This window comes from Saimiri boliviensis, chromosome 15 (genome assembly GCF_048565385.1).
Source record: "Saimiri boliviensis isolate mSaiBol1 chromosome 15, mSaiBol1.pri, whole genome shotgun sequence".
In the NCBI taxonomy this organism is placed as follows: domain Eukaryota; kingdom Metazoa; phylum Chordata; class Mammalia; order Primates; family Cebidae; genus Saimiri; species Saimiri boliviensis.
Window position 1 is genome coordinate 54263640 of NC_133463.1, and position 22595 is coordinate 54286234.

The window sequence follows — 22595 nt, forward strand, 5'->3', positions numbered from 1 at the left end:
CATCATACCTGGCACAGTGGCATTCAGTGTCTATTAATAATTAACAGTATATAGTTCTACCATTCTTTTCACACTAAATATCAGTATAACTGACTGTCATCCATCCATTATATTTATTCTGTTTAAAAATATAACATGTGATAGAGACTTTTTAAAATGCAGTGATCATACCTTTTGCACATCTTCATGAAGCCAGCCTTGTAAGCAGGACTTGGATAGACAGTTATAGGTTACTATGGATCTTTTTATAGGAAATAATATTAGTTTTTTCTAGATTATGATTATGTCTGATAAATGAGGTCATGCCATATTCAATAATAGCACAATATTTTATATTAGATTTACATTATCAGACAAAGTGAAGCAAAAGATTTTGGAATTAAGAAAAGTAAATTGATTAACAGTTCTACTCAATGCTTATCAAATATGATCTTTTTAATATAAGATTTAAAATCTTTCCCCACCATGTGTTCAAATAGTATCTTTAAAGTAATTTAAAACTTTAACAAAGTTTTACAAAGAAAAAAATCCTTTAATATAAAAGCAAAATTAAATCCCAATTTGCTTCTATCCTTTAGCAGGTTCACTCAGTTCAAAACCAGTAATGGAAACAAGTTTCTCTGTGGAGACATCTTATATATAATGACTTACAAAGGAAACCCAATAGAAAGTTATAATAATAGCATCCCATTTCTTCCAAGGACTATGTTTTAATGTAAATATTCTCTTTTGTTATTAAGTAGGCCCCTATTTATGGATCAGACAAGATTATTATGTATTTTTGTTCTCTCTCATATTGTAATGTTTTTTGATTAGGGAGGAGGGAGATTTTTCTAATGCTATGTATATATAATATTTGACCAAATAGGAAACAAATTAACACAAAAATTATAATATCATTCTAGTTTGGAAGTCTCACTCTTTATTTTTTTTCACCTAAAAATGAAAACAGGGTTTGTTTGTTTGTTTTTTTTTTTAGTGTAAATCATGCTTTATACAAAGATTTTGCCAAACCCATAAGCAGAATTCCCACCAGGCCTCACATGGACCTAAACTGGAAGCCAGAAAGCTGTTGGGAACCTATGAGCATTCCTTTCCCATTTCTTGCCATTGATTATATATTTGCGTGGCTGTTTTTTCCTTTCTCAGCAGCTAGCTCTCTCCCTTGCTCTATTACCTAGACCATGTGGCCTGTGGAAAATGGCAGCCAGTGGCGCCCGAGTTCACCTGTCACAGTTCCACCCACAATGCATGTTTCTGTCTGTCTCGGTCCCACTCCCAAATTCCCAAAGAAGAGTTTTCACTTATCTAATTTGATCCAATCCAATACAGCCAAAAGGCAAGGCCACAAATATAAATTTAGTCACCAAAAATGCATTTCTGTGGACAACTAAGAAGGGAAGTGGTTATTGTGAGCTTTGTAGACATCACCAAAGGTGTCTGCTTTTGTCTGGATCATCAAGAACAAAGGATTTGAAGAATCATTTTTTAAAAGTTAGATTTTGTTTAAATGAGACCAAAAGGAAAGGAAATTTTATTTTAGCTACTTAAATGTAAAATTATCAGCCGGGCATGGTGGCTCACACCTGTAATACCAACACTTTGGGAGACCCAGCCAGGTGGATCACCAGAGGTCAGGAGTTTATGACCAGCCTGGGCAATGTGGTGAAACCCTGTCTCTACTAAAAATACAAAAATTAACTGGGTGTGGTGGTGCTTGCCTGTCATCCCAGGTACTCAGGAGGCTGAGGAATGAAAATAGCTTGAACCTGGGAGGCAGAGGTTGCAGTGAGCCAGGATTTCACCACGACACTCCAGCCTGGGTGACAAAGTGAGACTCTGTCTCAAAAAAATAAAAATAAAATAAAATTTTCGGTTGTTCCCTTATTATTCCTGTAAATCACAGACCAGGAAAGTAACATGCATCCGTGAAGTAGGACAGGAATAAAACAAAAGGGAAAAGACAAGGACTCAAAGAGCTGGGGAAGCTAACCTATCTAAACAAGTAGGATGAGTAGTCCTAGCTAATTGATGCCAAATGGAATGTCATTCCAAGGTTGGAAAATTTACTTACTCTTTATTTTTTCCTGAAGAAAAGCTATAAATCTGAATGTTCACTTAAAACTTTTCAATTTTAAAATTTTGGCACATGAATAAAAACTTTCAAACATTATTTGGGCCAAACAAAACATATTTATTGGCCAAATGTGGCCTGACATTTAAGACTTAACATTTCGCAACTTATACCAAGGATATGCTTCAGTCCCAACTTTTCTCAGTTGCCTTTCTTCTTTCCCATTCTCGTTGTCACCTTGATAATTTGGGACACATTAGCTCATCGTTGAAGTGATCTGATAACCTCCCAAACTGCTCTCTTCCCCTTTTGGACCTCTCTACTCCAAACCAATGTCGCTGACCCTATATCAGTTCTCTTAAACACCATCTTCGTCTTAACACTACCTATCGTTCAAAAACGTCAGTAGATTTTCATCTCCTACTGAATAAAGACTTTAGACTGATATTCAAATTCTTTAACAATATGAGGGACTTGGCTTTTTTTATGGTTTAGCATCCCCACCTCCCAAGGCTAGTAATTCTATAAAACTGAGCCTTCTTGCTCTTTGTCTCCAAAGTTTTGTTCATGCCTTGCTTTCTATTTTTCCTTTACGACTGTATATATATCCTGTCTACTTGTCCTTCAAAGCCCAGCTCATATCCCATCTACTATTTGAAGTTTTCAGAAGCCATAAGAGCTTCTGTAGGCAGAGGAAAAACTGTGTAGCTGAATTGAAAATATTGGCTCCACCTCTTCCTAGCTGTATGGACGAAGAAGACAATTTCTTTCAGCTTTAGTTTCCTCATTTTTATTTGAAGTGTACATAATAATATCTATCTTGGATCAATGTTGTGAACTAGTATTATGCTTACTGTTCCCTTACAATCCCATTTCAAAATATTTTTCCCTTTTTTTGAACATCTAAATGTGTGATATCTAAAACATGAGGTATTAGCCATATGTGACTAAATAAATTTAAATTTTTGTTCCTCAGTCCCACTAGCCACCTTTGTTCAGTAGTGATTACCTTATATCTAGTGATATATGTCTAGTTATTACCTTATCAGGGCAGTGCAGAATTATAGAAAATCTCTCTCATTCACAGAAAGTTCTACTGGACAATGCAGCTCTAGAAACTTCCTACCATTCATAAAGCACTTAGCCCGTATTGCCTTGCATTGTCATTATTTGTGTACTGTCTTTCTTACTAAATTTAAAAATCATATATAGTTGGGAATTATGTGACCACGGATTGCATGTTTGTTATCTCTCACAGTACCTTACATCTAGGGAGTATTTAACAAATACGTAGCGAATTAATAAATGAACAAGTACCTGATCGATTTCTGTGTTCTTATCATGGAATGGAAAGGAGCTAGTAGAGCTGAAAGGGACTATACTGATTGAGTGATTGTGTTTGCATTCTGGCACATACAAGAATACTTGAATGTTATGCATTCTTTGGGCTGCGCTTAGAAGTTGTGTATACTTAATATAAACTAGCAGCATAGTTTTCTATCATACATTACAAAAACATGCATATGAAACATGTTTCCTTTCAGGTACCCAGTTGCAATCAACAGAAATCAATTCTGACAATTTAGGCAGAAAAGAAAGGTATTTGCTAAGGGATACTGGATAGGTCATAGAATCTCTAGAAAGGCTGGAGATTCTGGGCCATAGTTTAAGAGTGATACCAAAAACCATACTGCAGGTTAATCCTGTTCAACTACCACTGCTACTTGGCACAGACATCACAGCTTTGCATCATTGTCAGGACTCACAGTGACTCACTGCATGCTGCTACAGGATCACTTCAGAAAAATATATTCTGGCCACCACTCTCATTAAAATGAAGGCCTATGGTGTCTCTGATTCTTTGCTTTAGTAACTTCAGATTCAGTGTTTAGAAAACTAGTGCCTCAACCATGTACTTATGCCCTAATTGCAGAGCAGGCTGGAAAAGTGACCCTGACTATTTTAACTTATGCATTTGAAGGATGGGCTATTTTTCAAACATAGAAGGAAGATTCAAATGCTGGTAAGCCAAAAATATTAACAAATAATCTACTTTGTAATATAAAATAATTACCAGTTTTTAAAAAAAGAAGCTCGATATGATTAGCTATTTTTAATTTTTTAAAATAAGAGTTTGTCATATTGTTATTTTCCTCTTTGTTCATTGAACATAAGCAGACAAGAACGGGGGGAAATCTATAGAGAAAATCTAAGGTAAAGAATATGGCATTCTCAATTTTAACTTTTTCTGCAGATTTGACTACCGAAATATCCATGTACTCTCCTGTTTTTTCCTTTAGAGTATAATAAATTCCTCCCCAGAAGGACAATCTTAAAATCATATCCATTTATGACATGCTGGTTGAAATCTAGGAACTTTGAGCAATATGTATTCCTCTCATATCTAAATGTGGCTTTTCATGTTATGATGACCTGTAAGCCTAAAGACATGTTATCTGCCTCTAAAAAATTCTAATTTAAATGCATGATAACCACAGAATAACTGAAAAAAAAATCCCATTTAGAAAAGAGAGAATAGGAGGCACAAAACAATCAATCATCTACAGGAATTATCAAATCCCACTCAGTAGGAATGGCAGAGATTGACAGTAGACTATGTTTCTTAGTTTACTCATCTGGCAACCCTGGTTCTGTTCTCAGGGAGGTGTTTCTTTGTTGTTTATTCTCTATGGCCATGAAGGTTTGTATTGAAGAGGTGGCTTCATAGCTGTCGTAGCCTGCTTCTTTCTAGTCCACTAGGTTTGGAAACTCAGTTGTTGTTTTATGGGCTCAAAAGAATTTTGTAAGGTAAGGTAGTAATTTTTTCTTTACTAGTAGTGCAGAAATTCAGTAGTGTTACATTCTGTTTGCTTCAAATCAGTTTTAAGTGTGAGTCTCCTCAGCTAAATGCTTCATTAGATACAAGTTTTCAACCTAAAGATTCCAGTCTTTTAGTTTCTAACCTCTGTGCCCTACACACTTCCCTTGCTTGCAACTTAATGGCAAACACCTTGATACCATCTGGAAAAAAGGATTTGGGGAGGAAGGAAACCCCTTAGTTCAATTTGGCCAATAGGCTCTCTCCCCTTACATGGCAAGGCCTGTTATTTATACATAGTTTTTTTCTGCAGATTTATGACAATTTTATACATTATTCAGTTTCCAAAACTCTTTTATGCAGATCTGATCCTTTTTCAACACTATTTATTAAACACCACTACATGCTCTATATGCTATGGCATCAGGTAATTATGATGCCAGGTTTGCACAAAAGAACTCTGACCTACAGAAAGATAAGTTACCTGCCCCAAATTTGCAAATAGTCAAATAGGAACTTGAACTCATATTATCTGATTCTAAAATGGCATATTCATTTGATTATAAAATATTGTCTCAAAATATTTAACTTGAGAGTTATGAAGAGGTTGGCGATATTTCACATCCATTCTTGAGAGAGAAACAGGCACAGGTATCAACAGAGTGATGCATGATCAAGTACAGATATGAAAGTTAAAAAAAAAAAAGCCAAGGACTAGGGTAGTGGATATGCAACGCTATCTAAGTAGTTCCACTGTGGATCAGGAAGGATTATTTTCTAATTGGCTTTTACTCAGTCCCCCTTAGTGCAGTAGTAGCAACATCAGACAAGAAGAACAAGAAGGTATCAAAAAATGACAAATACCAAAAGAGTAGCAATACCAGCTATAATTTCTTATATTTAAATGTGTTAAGAATACCAAAATGATATGCCTTACTTTTATGGAAAAATATATATAATTATCTTACTGCAGAAGAATCATAAGCTTTATTTCTTCATAGGGTTTTACTTCTAATTAAAAGTCAGTATTAACAGTTTCAAGACCCCATGTCAGTCCTCTGGCTTGATTCCTCTGTTTTGCAGATGAAGATTAAAACACACAAGAGGTCAAGATCCTTTTCAAATCCACATGTTGGCAAATCTGCAGTTTTTTACAATGTATTCAGTCCTATTGACAGCTGTGGTATCATTTGATGCAATCTCCAATTTTTGGTATGGGTTGGTCCAAAGTGACATACTGAGAGATTGAAATGCATATGTATATTGTAGGAAATAACTGTTTCTAGCACAGTTGTTACCATTTTTATTATAAATACTGTTACCATCATGTTCTTGAAGTTGGAATTTAGCAAGGAAAGTGACGTTTCCCCATTTTTCATGAGAGAACCAAAAAAAAAAGAATGATCTGAATCTCAACACTATCCACAAAACAATGTATTTTAAGTTTGTTTGGACATGGAGGAGAACCTGAGATGAGGTTTCAAGTCCCTGATTATGCTGGAATTATAAATTTTTGTTCAAAATACTAAGTGAAGTTGCAAATCACGCTTTGAGAAACAAGTATAGGTTTTTACATTGCCAAAATTTGAGTTCAAATCTCATCTATGGCCGGGCACGGTGGCTCAAGCCTGTAATCCCAGCACTTTGGGAGGCCGAGGCAGGCGGATGATGAGGTCAAGAGATTGAGACCATCCTGGCCAACATGCTGAAACCCCGTCTCTACCAAAAAAAATACAAAAATCAGCTGGGCGTGGTGGCGTGTGCCTGTAGTCCCAGCTACTCGGGAGGCTGAGGCAGGTGAATTGCTTGAACCCGGGAGGCGGAGGTTGCAGTGAGCCGAGACTGTGCCACTGTACCCCAGCCTGGTGCCTGGCAACAAAGTGAGACTCTGTCTCAAAAAACAAAAACAAAACAAAAAAATACTCATCTATATCATTAGTCAACTGTGTGAATTGGGCACTTTCCTTATATGGAAAATGGTAGTAATCATTACTGCCATACAATCTTCTTATGAGGACTAGAGAGAGGTAGAGTTTACATTCAAAGTAGCTCCACATAGTTGCAAGTCATGAAGCAATAGCTCTTTCCTTCCTTTTTTCTGAATTCAGTAGTTGAGTTTTTTCCTGATCTTTATTTTGAAATATTTCAAATATACAAAAAGGAATGATACAATGAGCATCCACTACATACATTGATAGATCCTACTGACTTTATCTTCTCTTTCTCTCTTCTCACTCATACACACACATGGATACACACACATGGATTCACAACATATACCACACACACTTGTTATGTATTTTTGCTGAACATTTGAGCATAAGGTAAGTTGCAGACATCATGATAAATCATTAAGTACTTTTAGCATACATCTCAAATTAAATATATATAAACATAAAATCAACCCAAAAAACCTTTTATTATCTCATATTCATTCCGTATCCAATTTTCTTCAGTTCAGTTATCCCCCCAAAAATGTTTCTGATAACTTTTCACTGTTTTTCTCCTTAATCCAGGATCCAGTCAAGGTTCATTAATTGCATTTGGTTGTTATGCTTAATATAAAACAGTTTTTTCCCTTTTGTTTTTCATGACTTTTGAAGAATCCAAACAAAACTGTCTTGTACAATGTCCAACATCCTAAATATTTTTGACTATTTTCTCCAGTCCCTGTATTTCCAGTAAACTGGAGGTTAGACCTAGAGATGTGATTACATTGAGGTTAAATGTCATTAAGTGATGTAACTTTATATAGTCCATCAATAGACACATATTGTCAAGATTTCTTACTCCTGGGCATGCTACATTTCATCACTTGGTTAAGAGGTGACTGCCAGTTTCTCTCTATGGAAAAGATATATTTTTCCCTTTATACTCACTGAGCAATATCTGGAGTAATACTTTGGTACCATGTGAATATTCTGTTCTCCAAAAATTATCCAATAATTTTAATATCCAGTGCTGACTCTTGCCTGAATCAATTATTACACTGGGACTGTGAATTTTAATTGAATTTTTTGAACCATAATCAAACTTATTTAATTCACTTAAAATGTGTATTAATCCTGTCCTTTTACATTATGTTATACAGTCTGTATAACATAAGTATCGATAACTTATTTTCTTACATACAGCATTTTCACATATGACGTGACATTTTCTACTTTTCTATAGACAAATATTTTCAATTTATGTATTTTTTTTACTGAAAGTAAGTGGTTTTATTAATGGGTATGTGAATACCATTATAAGTCATACTGCATGTTAATTTTATATACAAAGGTCAGACGAAAAGTAGTTACAAATGTAAAAGATCAGCAATTAAAGAAATAAAAAGTTTGTTTCCAAGAAGAGCATGAGGAGACATGATGACTAAATGTAATGTGGTATCCTGGATCAGAAAAAAAAGCACTTTAGGTAAAAACTAAGGAAATCAGAATAAAGTATAGACTTTAGTCAATAGTCATATATCAATATTAGTTCATTAATTGTCACAAATTTACTATACCCATGTAAGATATTGATAGTAGGGAAAATTGCGTGTAGGAGTGCTAGAATTCTCTGTACTATCTTTGGCAATTTTCCTGTAAATTCAAAACTATTCTAAAATCAAATTTTTATGTAAAATTATTTTACTGTTTTAAATGTGAATCTGAATTTTAAGAACAGTGATTAAAATTTCTTTAAATATGCTTATAAAACAAAAGCCATGAAAACAGTTATAAAATAGAATATCAAATTCAGAGTTTTTAACAAAGCTGTATTCAAAATTGCCAATTTTAAAATGATGTTGAAAACAAACAACAGACAAATTTAAGACCTTATTTACAAGAAAATGGAATACTGTCTATTGTATGTATCTGTCAGAATAGGTTAGGTTGTAATAACAAACAACTAAAAGTATTAATAGTTTAACACAAAAAATTTATGTCTCGCTCCAGCTACATGTCCATTAAGAGTCATGTATATGACTGTACTCAGGCTGATGGAAGGAAAACTAGTGAGACATGTATCAGCTGTTAAATCTTCTACCTGGAAGTTACACGGGTTAGTTTTGCTCACAGTTCATTGGACAAGCAAGTCACGTGACCACATCTAACTTTAGAGGTGGGAAGAAAGTGAATATACATGAATAGCCCTGTCTACCATAATCCCATAATCGTAACCCCTGCTTGAAGCTCACCATGCTGTTGCTCTTAGCTATATAACTTTTATAACATTAAATAGTTGTGACAAAGCTTTTGGAATGAATGAATTCATGTTAAACTCTGAAACAATTTTGAGTGTCAATTGTTAGTTTTTAATTTCAATTTTATTTTAATTGTAAATGCAGAGCCTGGATTAGCCCAAACAAAATTGTTGGCTATTTGTCTTTTTTTTTTAGGCTTTTAGAGGTTTGAATTATATTTATGATAGTAGCAAGACATGAGAAACCTAAATGTGTGAGCTTTTACACGCAGTTATAATAATCCTTGACAGTGTCCCCATATTGAGGTCTTACAGGACCAAACAGATAAATAAATCAACATCTTTCATGTCTTGATAAAAAATGAGACAAAAGTTATAAAATCTGCTGATGGCACTATTTACAATTGCAAAGACTTGGAACCAATCCAAATGCCCATCAGTGATACACTGGCTAAAGAAAAAGTGGTACATGTACACCATGGAACACTATGCAGCCATAAAAAAGAATGAGTTCATGTCCTTTGCAGGGACATGGATGAAGCTGGAAGCCATCATTCTCAGCAAACTAACACAGGAATAGAATTCCAAACACCACATGTTCTCACTCGTAAGTGGTAGTTGAACAATAAGAACACATGGACACAGGGAGGGGAACATCACACATTGGGGCCTGTCAGAGGGTGGGGGTAAGGAGAGGGAGAGCATTAGGACAAATACCTAATGCATACAGGGCTGAAAACCTAGATGATGGGTTGACAGGTGCAGCAAACCACCATGGCACATGTCTACCTATGTAACAAACTTGCACGTTCTGCACATGTATCCCAGAACTTAAAAGTAAAATTTTAAGAATATCTGCTGATGGGAGGGAAGTCATGTTCCACAGAGTCTACCACAGAGATTGATGAAGGTGCTGGAGACAATTGTTATATTTAAATGTTAGGAATTAAAGGAGCAAGGTGGAAGAGAGTAAAAATTTATAACTGTTAGTGATTCTTAAAGATGAAAAAGTCTTCTACCAAAGACAAACTAGCTACTCAGGACCTCAACTTTCTCATTGCTGCAGTAAGGAAGTGCATAAACTACATAGATATACTGAATACCCAAGATTGCTTCCTAAAATCTGTGATTCAATAATTTTAGAAATTCTCATTGTAATGCATTTTTAATATTCTTTAAATGTAAGGCAAATGGTTTTCTAAATTATACTTACTCTGAGAAATGGTAATTTCGAATAAAATGCAAAAATAGCAACTTGTTAAAGCATATAAATTGTGGTCTAAACTAAAATGTAAAGTCAGTTTTCATAGTCTGCCAACTATTCATCCTGTTTCCATAAATCATTTTGCATATTGACATTGAGAAAACCCTGAATCCACAGTAAGTCTATCTGCAGTAGCTGAGACCTTGCAGGTGGGAGCAAGCAGGAATGAGTTATGTGAATCCAAGATTTGAAAGGAGGTCACCATGACATTAAGTTTAACAATGCATTGTAAGCCCTGCCTTGGGTGGGACTTAGAATAGTTTCCAAATCAGTAGCAGAGAGGACCTTTTAGTTTTTGTTGTCAAGTCACTCAAAAGGTTTTATGGTTTCCACTTATTATTAGGGGAAACTGACCCTTTGGTCTTTTGTTTAATCAAATGGCTTTACTGAGGGTGCCAAGTAAATGAGTCATCAGACTAAGCAGAGCAGAATAACAAGGACACCTCCTGTGTTCTGCTTTCTGCCTGTGATGTTTTGCAGTTTGTGAACTCGATTTTTTACCTGCAAGCATCTTCTCCAAATGTACTTTGGCTTAAAATACCTAATACCAAAATGAGTGGTTTAAGGGCTCAAGAACACCATCTGGGCCTTACCTGAGTGTTTTTTAATGTCCCAACACACTCACACACACACACACACACACACACACACACACACACACACACTATACATATGTTTATCTATGCATGTGTATATTTATGTGTACGTATGTATATACTTTTTTAAATGTACACTTTTTAAAATAATGGCTAAGCTTTTACAGTTTTGGTAGTCTATCCCTAAATCATAATAGGATATTTTAATAAGCCTCCTCATTTAAGAAGCATGTCTACAAAGGACTCAGAACTTACCTTGTTAGTTTTATATTACAGTGTAACAATGATCACAAATTTAACAACTGAAAACACCACTCATTTATTAATTCACAGTTCTGTAGGTCACAAATCTGGCATGGTTAGCTGGGTTTTCTCCTCTAGAGCATCACAGGGCTGAAATGAAGATGTTGCCTGGGCTGAGTTCTTGCCTGGAGGTTCTGGGGGAAAAAATGAGCTTTAAAGGTCATTCAGGTGGTGGACAGAATTTCTTAAAAGTGCAGGCCCGAAGCCCTCATTTTCTTGCTTACTGTCAGCCAGGCATCACTCTCAGCAGCTAGAGGCTGCTCTCATCTTTTCCATGTGGCCCCTTCCATGGAACGGGAACGTACCTCAGGCAGACAGAGGTACGTTGAATTTTCTTGTGATCCACATCTCTCTGATTTCCACTTCTGGAACCTGCCAGAGAAAGCACTCTGCTTTAAAAGGGCTGGTGTGGTTCAGTTAGGCCCATTCAGATAATCTCCCTATCTTTAGATCAACTGATTAGTAACCTTAATTGCATCTGTAAAATCCCTTTTACCATGTAAAGTAAAGTGACATAATCATGGGCATCATCTTAGAATTCTCCCTGCCACATTTACTTTATATAAATCTTCACTGTTATATAGATACAGTTTTTAGGCTGAATAACGTGACAAATCATTTGAAACATTAAGAGTGAATCATAGTAATAAATGACATTCAAGTTAAATTAGTTTTATTGTGAATGTAACTAAAGAGTGTGTGGTGTTGAAAAATAAATTACTTTTAAAATAAGCCTATAAATGTTTTGATAAAGAACATTGAAAAAGACATGTATTAAAGAGCTACTATAAATGTTCGGTATATTAGTTGGATTTATTTGATTCTGTCAGATGATAGTGAGTAGCATATCTCCTCAGGGTATGCTGTTAATCATGGTCTTGGTTATGCATTAATATACAAACTCATGGACCTTAGAATTCAAAAACATCAGAAATCATCTGCCTTCCTCCCCCTCCCTTTTTTGTAAATGAGGAGCTAGAGACTCAGAGAGGGAATATGACTCAGAGAAGACAATAGATTAGTGGTAGAGTCAGGCCTAGAATACATATGATGCATTTTCTATGCATCAGGCACTATCTTAAGTGCTTTAGATGCATTGTTTTCCTTAATACAAAAATTACTACCTCAGTCCTAATCAAGTAGCCATTATTATTGTTGTTGTCATTCCAGTTTGAGGAAACTGAGTCACAGAGAGGGTATGTAACTTGCTGAGTGTCATCCACCTTGTAAATTGTAGAGTGGAAACTAAAAGAGAAGGAGTTTGACACCAGGACCTGACCCCTTCACTGTGCTCTGCTTTTTCCACCCCAAAAGCTGCTTCTAATAGGGCCTTCCATATGCAGTTACAGCATTAGCATAGTATAATCTCCATAGACAGCTGCACAAGCTCCCCATTTAGTTATATTCTGACAATGAAGTACTGAATAACAGAAAATTTGGAGTCTAGAAACTGCCTACAAATGCTGGTTCTGCCACTTACTATGTGGCTTCAGAAAATTATGTAATCTTCTGGGGTCCTTAGATACTGTATCTGTAAAATCGGGATTTTTAGCATTGTTATGAAGGGGATACATCTAAGAAACAGTCTGTAAACAAAAGAATTACATGCTTATTGGTTTATTCTTTTACAAATGGTGCTTATTCTCATGACCCTATAATGGCAAATTTTCAAGTGGCTTTAACTGTGATAGAGTCAGACCTTAAATTAAAAACTATAGATCTCTGACATTGCAGAGGCTGTTTTCTGAGATCTTTAAGAATTCAATTTCCTTTCTAAGTCATATATTTCTTGTATATATCCCCATTCCACATGCTCAAATTTCACTGAAGTTGTATATCTCACTTGATGGCAATTTTTTCACAAGGGCACTGTTTACAGGAAACTAACATTAAAGCTACATGGAGAGACATACTTGTTCAAAATTGCATTATTTCTTGTTTTGGGTTTTTTTTTGTTTTGTTTTGTTTTGTTTTGTTTTGTTTTGTTTTGTTTTGTTTTTGAGACAGAGTCTTGCTCTGTCATCCAGGCTGTAGTGCAGTGGTGCAATTTCAGCTCACTGCAACCTCTCCTTACTGAGTTCAAATGATTCTCCTGCCTCAGCCTCTTAAGTAGATGGGATTGCAGGTATGTGCCACTATGCCCAGATAATTTTTGTATTTTTATTAGAGACAGGATTTCACCATGTTGGTCAGGCTGATCTCAAACTACTGGCCTCAGCCTCCCAGAGTGCTGGGATTACAGTTGTGAGCCATTGTACCCAGCCTACTTTTTGATATAGTTATTTGAGGACCACTCAAATGAAATCATTAAATATTAAATTGATGAATACCAGGATGTACTCTGAATCCTCATTCTTTCATCTCTCCTTAACATTCTCCCTCATTTTTTTTTTTTTTTTTTTTTTTTAGACGGAGTTTCCCTCTTGTTACCCAGGCTGGAGTGCAATGGCGCAATCTCGGCTCACTGCAACCTCCGCCTCCTGGGTTCAGGCAATTCTCCTGCCTCAGCTTCCTGAGTAGCTGGGATTACAGGCACGTGCCACCATGCCCAGCTAATTTTTTGTATTTTTAGTAGAGACGGAGTTTCACCATATTGACCTGGGTGGTCTCGATCTCTTGACCTCGCGATCCACCCGCCTCGGCCTCCCAAAGTGCTGGGATTACAGGCTTGAGCCACCGTGCCCGGCCTCTCCCTCATTTTTAAAAAACATATATGTGAAGTTTGGGGTTGGGGTTGGGGCTGGGTTGTTGTATGTTTTGTTTTGTTTTCTCTACACCATTTGAAAGTAAATTGCAGATAATATAACATTTCAGGTCTAAATAATTTAGCATGTATCTCCTAATAAGACAGTTCTTTATAATACATGCCATCCATTATCTACCTTAAACAATAACAATTTTCTAACTTCATCTAATGTCAAATGCATATTCAAATTTTCCTTAACTTGTCCTAAAATTACTTTTATACTGTTTTGCATATAGGGTTTCTTGTTTTGCTTTCCCAAACAAGAAGTTCAAATACACTCGTAGCGTTTGATGGTTAAATTCCTTTGCTGTATTTTAACCCAGAACAACTCCTTACCTTATTTCTTTGTTTCATGATGTTAACTTCTTTTAAGAGACTAGGTCAACTCTCTTGAATACTATTCCACGTTCTAGATTTCTCTGATTATTTTGTGTATGTGTCTGTCACATATCTTGTTATTCCATCACCTGTTTTTCACAACTTGTAATTGGCTTCAGAGACCTGATTAGAAACAGGTTGCATGTTTTTGTCTAGAACAACTTGACAAGCGATACAGTATATTTTATATCCAGACGTGCATGATTGTCCCCTCTTAGTGCTGCTAACTTTGATCACTGGATTAAGATGGTGGCAGCCTGGTCTCCCAGCGTTCAAGTACTTTTTTTTTTTTTTTTTACCTTTAACAATTAGAATAATTTATGGAACAATTATTTGGCTCATATGAGTATCCTTTCCACAATGTTTCATCCAATGGTGTTGGCCTCCATTGATGAGCCTTGCTTATATCATTCGTTCCAATGGAGGTTGCAAATTGGTAATTTTAAAATTATATTCCTTTGACATTAACTAATATTCTGCTGTAAAGATCTTTCCCTCATTAATAGGGGATGTTTTGTATCTTCTCACGGTTCATATCAGTAAAACATGTTTACTATCTGTTATCTAAAATATCAGCCTTACATTGTAGAACTGAGTTATAGATCAGTCATAATTTTTATTTCCTATATACTTAAATCATTTTGGTGTCCATTAATGTTGGAAGTAGACAATGGATGAAATTTAAAGCAGTATTTCAAAATGCTAAGTGCCTATAAGAGACTTGGTGAAAAGAGATTTCAACAAATCATTGGCAATATCAGCAAATATTTATAGATCTAAAAAGAATTTATTAATACCAAGCACAAATAGAGCTAACTATATGGTTGTATCCCAAAAAACTGTTAATATGCACAGTGTGGTTAAATATTTCAGCCTGACAAGAAGTAATCGTGTACAAATCATTTGTACTATCACCCTCTTGTTCTAGCTTTGGTAGTCTCTCAGCTTCACATCTCAACACTCATAGCTTTCGTAACTTGGGCTCAGTTTTTTGTGGAACCCGCTCCCCTGTGACTTTACATGTGCTTTGGTCATTGCACCTCCCTTAAATGCACATGGTAATCCTTATCTTTGCACTTTGCCCATGCTGTTTCTCTTGCTTAAGCAGCTCTCTTCTCACCTCTTCTTAAGTCCCAGTCCGCCTATATTTCATGCCCAGCTCAAATCCCACACCCTCTATGAAGTGCCTTCTTCCCTGACCTCTCTAGATAGTACTTCCTGTCCATGTCACATCTGTAGTACTTGACTCAGTTTCATGGTGGGTCTTCTAATTGGCTTCTTCACATCACCCAACTAGTTAAGATCCTTGAGGACATGACTAACCATGAACAAAAAGTGAAAATCTCTTTTCACATGATTTTGCTGGGTTTTTGCATTCCCCTTTAAAAATCTTTCTGAAAGTTACCAATAGATGTGAAACTGTTGGCAAAGTAGGCTCTCTCCTTTGTATAGATTCTTTTTCCTTCTAATATCTATCACCCTTTTCTTGTGAAAGTTAAGGCTGGAATTTGAGGATTACTCCCCATCTGTTTCTTTGTAAATTGTGTGAAGGCCTGGTTCTTTTACTATGATTAAAAGAAAGGTTAAAATATGGTAAGCAGAAATTAGTCTGGCATTTAAATATGCAATGAAAACAAAAAGGCATAAATTAACCTGGCATTTAAGTATTACAATGAAAATAAAGCTTATTTTCTTTTCCTTAGGTTGAATCTTTTCGTTTCTTTTGTTAACAATTTGAACATTGTTTTAAATGGAAATAAAACAATGGTGTTTTGTGCTTCTTACAGAATTTTTAGAAAATCTACATCCCACTCAACATGACATTGTTTAAAATTGTTTTAAACACCTTTTCTTTCTATCTCCTTAATAAGAGCACTTTGCATTTACACAGATCTTTGCATCTGATGATCTCAGAGCCTTGGCTGATATTTCTTGTTACCAGAGAGTGATGACAAAGCTGTTACACTTTTTGTTTCTATCTCTGCAGAAGCAGGAGGCAAAAAACTAAGGAGCACTGTCCAGAGAAGTACAGAAACAGGCCTGGCGGTGGAGATGAGGAACTGGATGACTCGACAGGCAAGCCGAGAGTCTACAGACGGCAGCATGAACAGCTACAGCTCAGAAGGAAAGTGAGTGAGGCGCACATGATATATGTCTCCTCCATGCCTCACCTATCTCACTCTCTGTGCTCTCCCAGAGATTTTCTAACTCTCATGCTCTTCGGAGCCATTTTAATTTTTGCTAGCTGATTTCCTGTGAAGAGAACTTTACTCACCTGCCACTGAGCAATGTGATGTATCTGGCTTTTTATACCAAGCGAAATAGGTTTGGGATGTTTTGTCTTAATGGCAAGATGCTAAAATGTGACTTTTACAATACAATGCAAATAAAATATTTTGCCCTAGCTTGAAATAATATATAAAACCCCCCAAATAATAAGCATGCATGCCATACATACCATGTGAACAATGCTAGTGTTAAGAATCTCCATCCTAAGAGTTATTGCTAAAAAATATGGAATGCTGGCATATACTTAGTTCCATGTTGTGACAAACAATTATAATTATTTAATCATACTAAATATAACAGCCAAAAAGTAATACCACCAAAAATGTTGGGGAGCCTTTTACATAGTTATCATGTAGCTTTCCTTTGAATCAACTGTCTCAGGTATTTTTAAAGCGTTTGTAGCTTGTGTACTCCTGTCACCAAAAAATTAATAGTACTTAGCAACTAAAGATCTGGAAGTGAGTCCCTAAAGGACATTAACAGAGGCAAATGGGTTTTACTGACCTTACTGTCATCACCATGGAAGCATTAGATGTTTAGATAACCTATGTGTGACCAGTTCACAGATGTGAGGCCATAGGAGCTGTTGGCACAGCATGAATGGTATGTCTAAGGATAATTTGTCTAGCACGATAACATAAATAGTAGAGATGTAAATGGTTTCCGTACATTTATAAGTAGGATTATATGGGATACTTACAGAAACAGACTAAAATATTTGTATTAACTGAATATTTGAGAGTTGAGGTCGGGGGGAGAAATAGATTCCCTATTCATTAAGGAAGTCTAAAAAGAGAGGGAAAATCAACTGAAAAGTAAATGTGCACTGACCACTAATCGTTGCAAAGAACTATGCCAGATACTGTTAGGGATATAAAAATGTTTAAACTATAGCTCCTGCTCCAGGTGTTTATAGTCATATTGGAAAAAGAGGATGAGTATCATGAATTCATTCAACGAATATTACCATACCTTCCAGTGGGCCAGTCACTGTGCTGTAACATTGGGGACATACGTCATAGGAGGGAGGGAGTAAATATCCATGGCTGAGACCATAGGCTTTGCAGTCTACATAGGCCCGGTGCTCTCACCAGGTCTCTTCTTTTCTTTCTTTTTTCCTTTCCATTCTATTTGCCTTTTTTTTTTCACCTTTCCTTTCTCCCTCTTTTTCTTTCCCCTTTCCTTTCCTTTTGCCTTTCCTCCCCTCTGCCCTCCCCTTCCCTCCTCCTCTCCTTCTACACAGAATTCCAGGCATGGTTCTAGGTACTAGAGATACATTGATAAACAAACAAGACCCCACCTCCGCCCCAAAAAACTACTCTTATCACATTTACACTCTAATAAAGAAGATAAACAATAAATAAGAAAAATTGTTAAAATGTATATAAAAGAAAAACTAATAAAATGTGTAGTAGATTAGAAAGTATACGTGCTAAGGAGAAAAATAAAACAAGGAAGAGATGATTAAGAGGGTGGGAGGTAGGATTTCATGCAGGCTAGATGGGGAAAGGAGGCATTTGAGTGAAGATCTGAAGGAAGTTAGTGAGCAGAGGGATATCTGAAGGAAGAACATTCTAGGATGAAGATTGCTTCAGATGCCCTGAGGCAGGAGCTGACCTCGGGGTCAGCAGTGAGGAGGGAAGCACTGGGGAGGAGGATGAGAGCAGTGACAGATGAGGAATTAGGGCGTGTGGCTGGGTGGGGGGGCACACCTTACATAGGCTTTATGTATTGTAACAACTTCTCTTTTATTGAGGGTGACTAGTCGAGTAGTCTAGTCCTTGGATGGTTTTGAGCAGAGGAGTGACAGGATCTGACTTGTTTTGGCGGATCAGTCTGAGTGCTGAAGGGGCAAAGGGCTAGGACAGCAAGGACAGCAACAGGGACACCATTCACAAGGCTGCTGCAGGAACACAGAAGCTAGGGAATGGTGGCTTGGACCAGAGTGTAGCATTAGTGAGGTGAGATTCTTAATGTATTTTGACAGTAGAGCAAGTACAATTTATTGATGCATTTGATGTGGGTAATCAGAGAAAAGAGAGTGTATTTGTTTGCCAGGGTTTCCATAACAAAATGCCATAGGCTGGGTGCCTTATACAACAGGAATTTATTTTCTCACAGATCAGTAGGCTAGAAGTCCAAGATCAACTTGTCAGCAGGTCTGAGTTCCTCTGAGGCTTTTCTCCTTGGCTTGAAGATGGACACCTTCTTGTGGTGTCTTCTCACGACTTTTTCTCTGTGCGTACCTACTCCTGGTGTCTCTTCCTCTTCTTAGAAGGACATGAGTTATATTGGATTAGTGCTCCATGCTAATGGCCTCATTTAACCTTCTCTCTTTAAAGGCCCTATGGCCAAATACAAACATATTGAGGGTTAGGGCTTCAACATAAGAATTTTGGGGTGATGTGATTCAGTCCATAACAGAGAGGAAGGAAGAAGGATGGCTCCAAGGTCAAGCAGTTGGAAGAATGAAGAATGAAGTTGCCGTTTATCAAGATGGAAATCTTTTGACAGGATCAGAGTTTGGATTTTTTGTTAATATGTTTGCAGTGGGGGGGACGGGAGCATGGGGAGAGTCAGTTTTAGGCAATTTGAGTTTCAGGTGCCTATTACATATCCAAACAGATACGTAGACTAAGCAGTTGGAACGTAGGTCTGTGGCCCAAGGGAAAGATCCAAGCTGGAGTTGCCAATCTAAGCAATAGCATCATAGATGGCATTTAAAACCATGCAACTGGATGAGATTACCAAGGGAATTCAGGCACAGAAAAAAGATAAAAGATGAAAGGATAGAGCTCCAGTGTTTGGTGCCAGAACTGGCAGAGTCGGTTAAGGCTGAGTGACAGAAGAGAAAAGAGGGAAACAAGGGGACTGGAAGCCAGGAGACTGGAGCGTGCAGGAAGTAGTATGGAGACGGTGTTTAAAGGAGGAGGAGACAAGGTCCATTGTGTCAGATGATCAGAGAATTCTAGTGGAGTGGTGACAATGAAAACATGATAAGACTTTCAAGAGAGAATGAGAGAAAAGAAATTGAAGACAGCACATAGAGACAAGTATTTCCAGGAGATAAATGGGATAGTAGCTGGAGAGGGAAATGGGGTCAGGAAAGGGATTTTTTTTTTTATGGTGAAAGAAATAACAGCATATTTATATGCAGATGAGAATGATCCAGAAACATTTCTTCAACTATGAAATGGGAGAAATAATAGACTCTATCATAGTGCAGCTAAGAGGATTAATATGATAAAGCCTGTGATGGAGTAAGTGTTCAATATGTGCTCAGTGTTACTCATAGAAATCAGCCTGACCTTCAGACCAAGGAAGAGAGAGACTCACCAGCAGAAGCCTGCAGCACGGTGACAAGTGCTTCTGGTGTCAAACATGGGCTGCTGAGAATATGGAGGAAGAGCCTTGGGAGGTGGAGCGGGGTGTTTGGATCCAGTAAATATAAGTGGCAAAATAATAGGACTGACTCTCTTGCCACAGTATCAAGGCCAGACTGAAACTTGAGCTTACCTGAAAATAAATAGAGGTTGGGGATTTAATGTCATATGTTATTTTGCTTTCAGTCTGATCTTCCCTGGTGTTCGCTTGGCCTCTGATAGCCAGTTCAGCGATTTTCTGGACGGCCTTGGCCCTGCTCAGCTAGTGGGACGCCAGACTCTGGCTACACCTGCAATGGGTAAGAATTTCTGTCACATGATTTCACTATTTTCTTTTAGATTATTGAAAATGAAATTCTCTAAATTTCATAGAATGTTTTTTTCTCTCTCTCCCTCCCTCTTTTTTATTTTTTGAGACAGAGTTTCTCTATGTTGCCCAGGCTGGAGTGCAGTGGTATGATTACAGTTCACTGCACCCTCCACCCCCTTGGCTCAAGAAATCCTCCCACCTTATCTTCCCAAGTACCTGGACTGCAGCCACATGCCACCATACACAGCAAATATTTTGACTTTTTTTTTTTTTTGTAGAGACAAGCCCTCACTATTCTGAACAAGCTGGTCTCAAACTCCTGGCCTCAAGCAATCCTCCTGCCTCCCGTCTCCAGGTGCTAGGATTACAGGCATCAGCCACTGGGCTCGGCCCAGTGGAATCTTTAACAGTATTATCAGCAGAAATCAAGAGCTTAGATTTTAACAATAAAAAAATTTAACCATTATTGATCTTTTAATTTTCATCCTTTTAAAGGAAGATATCATTGATAGAATCTTAAGTATATTTGAATTTAAGAAAATATGTGGGAAATGATGAAATGATGTTAAACCAAGGTCTTTGACTCAGGCATTTTCCTTAGTGCCTTTGTGTATTAAAGTACATTTGTTTCTTCCTCCTTCCATTAGGTGACATTCAGGTAGGAATGATGGACAAAAAGGGACAGTTGGAGGTGGAAATCATCCGGGCCCGTGGCCTTGTTGTGAAACCAGGTTCCAAGACACTGCCAGGTAAAAACAAAAGAGATTTTTCTATCATTGTACATAATCCATACTGTTTCAATTTAGAGACCTGTGGATTGGTTTGACCTTTGATTTAGTTAATCAAGGTTACTGATGGATTAATCCATTATGACTGGTTTGGGGCAGCAGTCATTTGTGTGTTTATCCTGAATGAGTGTTCAGTGAGGATGATCCGGTGGGGATAATGTAAGTTTTTAAATAAGTACATATGTACTAGAAACCACTGCAAAATAAAAACACCACACTTAGATAATTCATTTTGTCACACCGTGTATGCAAGGAGTTCTTTTTTCTTATTAGCTAGTGTTTTGTGTTACTTCAATTTCTCTAGAGCTTCAAAATTCTCCTCAGGAATTCATAAGGCTCTGGAATTAGAATAAAAATAGATACAGCCTTCAAGAGTAGCATAAACTATGTATGCTGGATATTCTAATTATAAGACTTTTACTTCCTATAATCTGAGGAAAGAATGGCACTATTACAACTTCTTATGCTCCATATTTCATGCTAAAATGTCATTATAATCTAAGGTGCTTGAAGCCATGGGAAGTGCCACAGTGTTCCAAATGCATTGTGGAGAGGTTGTTTTGACAAGCTAGCCTCAACATCTCTACTGATTGACTTGTAATTTTTGACTCTTAACTTTTCTATCCTTGTAGAAATTTTAAATTATAATATATAATCTATTGTATAACCTTGCACTGGTGATTAAGATAGTTGTTTTTATACATGTCTTAGAGCTAGCCAATTCATTCTGCTGTAAAGAATATTCATTTGTACATGCATGAAAATGGTTTTTATGAAGTGTCTGTTGGATAAATTTTAAGCCATAGATTTTCTAATTAGTTGCTTCTTAGCTAATTGGATCATATCGCATGAAATTCCACTACTGTTATACCCACACCACCACCAATAAATAAATACTTTTGAGTGATTGATAATCACTATTTGTGGGGATGGGTGATTGAAACAATATAGCTTCAAGCATGTTAAATAGATTTAAGTAGTGATAAATTAAAGACCGAGTAGGACATCTCTCTTGAATATTGTTAAGGACTGGAAGCATTTCACTTATTTAATGCAGTGTGTAAACCTATATAACAAGTTGATGAAAAAATAATAATAATAATAAACTCAGAGGCTATGTCTGTATCCCATAAAACTTTCCGAAAGATACAGTTAACCACTGTTTATTTAATGATTTTGACAGAATGCAGCTAGGCCAGTGGCATGATTGCTAGCTTTTTCAGCTGAAGATAATAAATATCACCATGAGTTGGGCATTTCATGTCGGTAACTCATCGCTTTTTCACCTCTATGTTTTCTTTCCCAAGCACCGTATGTAAAGGTGTATCTATTAGATAATGGAGTCTGCATAGCCAAAAAGAAAACAAAAGTGGCAAGAAAAACGCTGGAACCCCTTTACCAGCAGCTATTATCTTTCGAAGAGAGTCCACAAGGAAAAGTTTTACAGGTATCGACTTG

At 36.7% G+C, this 22595-nt stretch overlaps 1 protein-coding gene across 50 annotated transcripts in view; it reads left to right on the forward strand.

The window, feature by feature from the left end:
* The window catches only part of RIMS2 (regulating synaptic membrane exocytosis 2), a 730833-nt gene that overhangs the window by 704948 nt on the left and 3290 nt on the right, over positions 1-22595 (forward strand). For 49 of the 50 annotated variants that reach the window (XM_074387016.1, XM_074387028.1, XM_074387027.1 and 46 more), the window contains 4 exons: positions 16355-16496; positions 20226-20338; positions 20997-21098; positions 22445-22584. In XM_074387016.1, the coding sequence (XP_074243117.1) occupies positions 16355-16496; positions 20226-20338; positions 20997-21098; positions 22445-22584 (497 nt within the window). The remainder of the gene's footprint in view (positions 1-16354; positions 16497-20225; positions 20339-20996; positions 21099-22444; positions 22585-22595) is intronic. The other variant, XM_074387034.1, reaches the window with a different exon arrangement.